Genomic DNA, 5,148 nt, shown 5'->3' with positions numbered 1-5,148 from the left:
GGGAGGCCCAGACTTCCCTCTCCCCAGCCACTTGGGCCAGCTCCTCTGGGGGAATCCCGAGGCGTTCCCAGGCCAGCCGAGAAACATAGTCCCTTCAGCGTGTCCTGGGTCTCCTCCCGGTGGGACATGTCCAGAACACCTCACCAGGGAGGCGTCCAGGAGGCATCCTAAACAGATGCCCAAGCCACCTCAACTGGCTCCTCTCGACGTGCAGAAGCAGCGGCTCTACTCTGAGTCCCTCCCGGACGACTGAGCTTCTCACCCTATCTCTAAGGGAAAGCAGACACCCTGCTGGACATGTTTAGAACATCTCCATCTCCATAGGGAGGTGTCCAGGGGGCATCCCTACCAGATGCCTGAAACACCTCAACTGCCCCCCTACAGGAAAACTGAATTTCTCTCTGGGAGAGTCCATACATGCTATGGAGAAAACTCTTTTTGACCACATGTATCTGCAGTCTTGTTCTTTCGTTCATCATCCAGAGTTTGTCACCACAGGAGAAGGTAGGAATGCAGATTGTCACAGAGAGCTTGTACTTGCAGCTCTTCTCCCTCTTCACCCCAAGAGACCAGCACAAAGTGAGCACAACTGTAGAAGTTGTCATGACCATTCTGTCGAGCTCTGAAATTAATTGAAACAAAGGAAGTAACATACATTCATCCCTAATAAAGAGCAGGTGTGTGTGTCATATTGATTTATTCTGTCTGACAGAATCCTGGCTACAACAGGGGGATTTTGTTAGTATAAATGAATACACTCCTGTTAATTAAAAAAAAAAAAACTGTCCAGATGACCTGACTGAAAATTGTTGGACTCCTGTATATGACGGAAAATATATAATAATAAATATATAATCCTAGAAAAACTGGCGGAGGTGGAGGAGTAGCTTCTATTTGTCAGTCAGGATTATTGATTAATGCCAAACCAGTTATTAGTTATGATTCTTTTGCATCGCTGTCCCTCAGTCTTTCTCATCCAAAATGGAAATCAGAAAAGCCACTTTTACTAGTTGTTATATATCGTCCACCAGGCGCTTACTCTCAGTTTTTGTCCGAATTCTCCGAATTCTTAACTGACTTACTACTAAATACAATACAATATTCATGTAGGTGTTGAAAGTGATAGCTTAAGCATAGCCTTTAATAATTTAATAGACTCATTTTGTTTTACCCAAAAAGTCCACACATCTACTCATTCTTATCATCACACTCTTGATTTAGTTCTGACCTATGGTATAGAGATTAAGGACTTGGTAATAGTTCCTCAAAATCCCATTCTGTCCGACCATTTTTTAATAACCTTTGAGTTTACATTAAATGACTACACAGGCACTGAGAGTAAATTTCATCTCAGCAGGTGCTTATCAGAAAATGCTGTAACCAAATTTAAACAATCTCTTCCATCAATGTGTAGAGGAAGGGGTCTCCAGATTGTTGAATTTTGATTAGTAATTTTATTCTGAAGGGGCACCATTTGCTTTCCGGTTCTTAAGCAAGAAAAATGTGAAATCAGAAGTTTTCGTGCTCTAGTGAGTTATTTTCGTATTAAATTCAAATGTCATATATAGTATAATAAAAACGCTTAGAGTCAAAGTACAATTTTGTGAAGTTTATTATCATTTTGGTAAATATAAGTGATCAAAATGATGAGTACAGCTGAAGAATGAATAATGACTTTAATTTGACAACACAAGAAGAGGTTATGGAGTTATCTTCTAAACTTTAATATGGTGAGTTATGAGGGTTAAAAGCAGAGTAAATTATCATCTATAAAGTTAACTAAAAGAAGTATTTTGGCTAGATGTGATTTGTCAATTTAGGAAAACTTAATTCTAATTAATAATGATGAATTTTGTTTAGACTGGACACCTTCTTATCTTGAGCACCAGACACCAGCAGAGAGAGAAGGAGCAGCTTTTCCTACCGATTTTTGAAGTTCTAGTTCAACTGCCTGAGGGTTACCAGGGACTCTCTTGAGATGAGTTAAGCGTCGAAGGTGGGATTCCCTCGACACTGGACATCAGCTGAAATCTGGAGTCGATCGATAACTGTCTCCCGATGGGTCAGTTGACGCTTCCGGAGGGCTGCGTTTTCTGCATGGAACTTCTTATCTTCGGGAATACATTTTTGATTGCTTGATCTTTCTTCTTCAAAAGCTTCCCCCAAGACTGAGCTCTAAACTAAACATCAGAATAACTTTTCTCTAACTTAGAGGGCGGTGCAATATCAATGGTCGACCCAATCAAAACAGAAAGGGTGGACCTTTGTTTCAGGTTATTGTTTCATTTGAACTTTAATAACAATATTAACAATAAATGGATAATTTACTCTGCTTTGGTAAATACTCAATATAACAGCAGGATAATTAAGACTTCTAAGAAGTTTGACTCATCCATAAACATTTTCATTAGAACTTGTGCAAACAACAGTTGAAACTTCTGATTAACAGTTTTTTACATCTACTTTCTCTTATGCATGATTAAACTGAGTACCAAGCTGAGAAACAAGGAGACAAGTTATTTGGTAAATGATAAAAGGCAGCACGGTGGCGCAACTGGTAGAGCTGCTGCCTCTCAGCGAGCAGGTCCTTGGTTCAAACCCCAGTCCAGGGGCCTTTCTGGGTGGAGTTTGCATGTTCTCTCCGTGCATGCGTGGGTTTTCTCCGGGTACTCCGGTTTCCTCCCACAGTCCAAAAACATGCATGTTAGGCTGATTGGTAACTCTAAATTGTCCCTAGGTGTGAGTGAGAGAGTGAATGTTTGTTTGTCTCGTGTGTCTCTATGTGGCCCTGTGATGGACTTGCGACCCGTCCAGGGTGTACCCCGCCCCTCGCACAGTGATTGCTGGACATGGGCACCAGCGACCCCCGTGACCCAAAATGGAATAAGCGGGTAAAGAAAATGGATGGATGGATGTAAATGATAAATGGACAGTACTTATATAGCACCTTTCTATCTTATTTCAAGATACTCAAAGCTCTTTACAACAATCTGTGCCTCATTTATCCATTCATACAGCTCTACTAGATCTCTACAAAGCTAATTGAACAAATCATTCTAATGAGACTAATCAGAGCTTTAGATCACATTCATACACCGATGGGACACACATCAGAGGCTATGAGGGGTTCAGTGTCTTGCCCAGGGACACTTCAGCATGTGACTGCTGGTGGATTCGAACCCCCAACTCTCACATTGGAGGACGACTGCTCTAACCACTCAGCCACAGCCGCCCACCCCTCTTATTTCATAGCAGTTTTACAGCAAAACATCCAGTTGTGTTCAGGAGAACTCAGAAAATTAAATTGTTCAGAAAAATAACTTCTACCATGGGATGACAATGTTGTTTCATACATTCACTACTACCAAAGAGTCCTTGAGGAACAATAGGGTGGTTCTTCACTCTAAGAATGCAGGACGAATCCTCCCTTTTAGGAAGAGATACAAATAATGCTCAGATGTTGTATTTCAAAGGTCAGATGGAAAGGTTCTCATACAAAGGGCCTTTCAGCTTTGTTGAAATCATAATAACAGGTGTGCAATTAATTACAATAACAGATTTTTGTTATTCAATTTTTTGTAACATGGTTTCTTACTGTCCAGCTTTGGGAATGAGAGTCAGTCTTACTTTCAAAGTATCAAAAGAATAAAAGTTGATAGTAGAAAAACCTTGATGTGTCCCTGTGACCATCACTCAGGGAGGAATTCTGTCCGGCATTTGGGCAATCTTGCTGCCCAGGAGGACCGAGAGGCCCGCCGGATCTGACAGCAAGATGGATCTGGGTGGACGGCTTCACTGCAGGAGATCCTTCCTGCCCACAGCTATCAGCATCTATAACAACTCTTGAATGAAACCAGGATGATGAGCTACAACAACACTTAATTTTCCTCTGGGATTAATAAAGTATTTCTGCAAATGTTTTCCTCTGTTTTGCAGAGTAAAGTGTCACAGAACAGTGACTTAGATCATCTAGTTGATCATTTTAACAGCATCCAGCAGAATAGCAGCTGCTAAGAGCTTCAATGTTGTAGCACCTTTAATCAAAACTGTTGGGTTTAAACTGGTCAGTGAACATCTCCTGTTGATTGAAACATTTTATTTTTCCCTCAGACGGCTCAGACTGTCCTCCTTGTCATCACTGCCTTCACCATCTGCTGGATGCCCCATCACATCATCGCCATGTGGGTGGAGTTTGGCACCTTCCCGCTCAATGACGCCTCCTTTGCCTTCCGCATTGTTTCCCACTGCCTGTCCTACGGAAACTCCTGTGTTAACCCTGTCCTCTATGCCTTCCTGTCAGAGAATTTCCGCAAAGCCTGCCATCAGGTCTTCGCCCGCCACCTTCTGTATTCCCCACCATCCAACGGAAAGGTGGTTCGTTTGCGCATGGACAACTTCTCCACCAGTCACTCCACCACAAACATCTGAAGGAGCAGATTAGGTTTGGGAGACACAAAAACACCATGATGTCTTTCAGGATAAACTGTATGAACACGTGGTTTTGTGCAGACCTGGAAGTCCTGGAGAAATATCACATGACATGAGGACAGATTGTGATTGGCTGCTGCGGTGGGAAGAACAGCAACAACAAGAGTAGCATGAAACACAAGGTTAATAACCCTAGTGGAGGATAAATTGTTTTACTGACTTGGTTCAGTGTTTTTGATTGTTCAAGTCGTTTCTTTAACCACTAAAAGACACGAACTGAACAATTCATTTTAAAGGAATATTTAAACTCGTCATCCATTTATTACAAATGAGAGCCACATGCACCAATTTTATAATATTTTACAAACAATATTGTAACAAATATGTTTTTCTGCCTTTTTATATTAGTGAATTGCTTTTTGAGCATTCTTTGTTCAGAGCAATTGTTTATGTGATCAGTTAAAAAAAGTTGTGTTTTTTTTTCAGCACAAAGCACTTTATAACAATGTTAAGATTACAGTTAAGAGTAACAGTGCATCCCTCAGAACACAAATACACAAATAAAATGTACTAGGCTCGGTACACAAGATGTTTGAAATTACAACATTTTTTTTTCAACATATGGTTATAATAACCTAAAGAATTTAGCTCCACAAATATTTGAACATTGATGCAGGTTTTTATATTTTGCCTGTTTTTTGAAGCATATTTTGTTTATGA

The 5,148-nt window shown here is 40.8% G+C and overlaps 1 protein-coding gene across 1 annotated transcript in view; it reads left to right on the top strand.

Moving 5' to 3' along the window:
- galr1b (galanin receptor 1b) overlaps positions 1 to 4,765 on the top strand; it is a 25,687-nt gene extending 20,922 nt beyond the window's left edge. The window contains exon 3 of the mRNA XM_037692388.1: positions 4,111 to 4,765. Within this exon, the coding sequence (XP_037548316.1) occupies positions 4,111 to 4,428 (318 nt within the window). The 3' untranslated portion in view covers positions 4,429 to 4,765. The remainder of the gene's footprint in view (positions 1 to 4,110) is intronic.
- Positions 4,766 to 5,148: the final 383 nt, after the last annotated feature.

The sequence above is a fragment of the Nematolebias whitei genome, chromosome 2 (genome assembly GCF_014905685.2).
Source record: "Nematolebias whitei isolate Nwh7 chromosome 2, NemWhi1, whole genome shotgun sequence".
Taxonomy (NCBI): Eukaryota; Metazoa; Chordata; class Actinopteri; order Cyprinodontiformes; family Rivulidae; genus Nematolebias; species Nematolebias whitei.
Note: the sequence above shows the minus strand (reverse complement) of the source record. Positions and strands in the feature narration are given on the sequence as shown.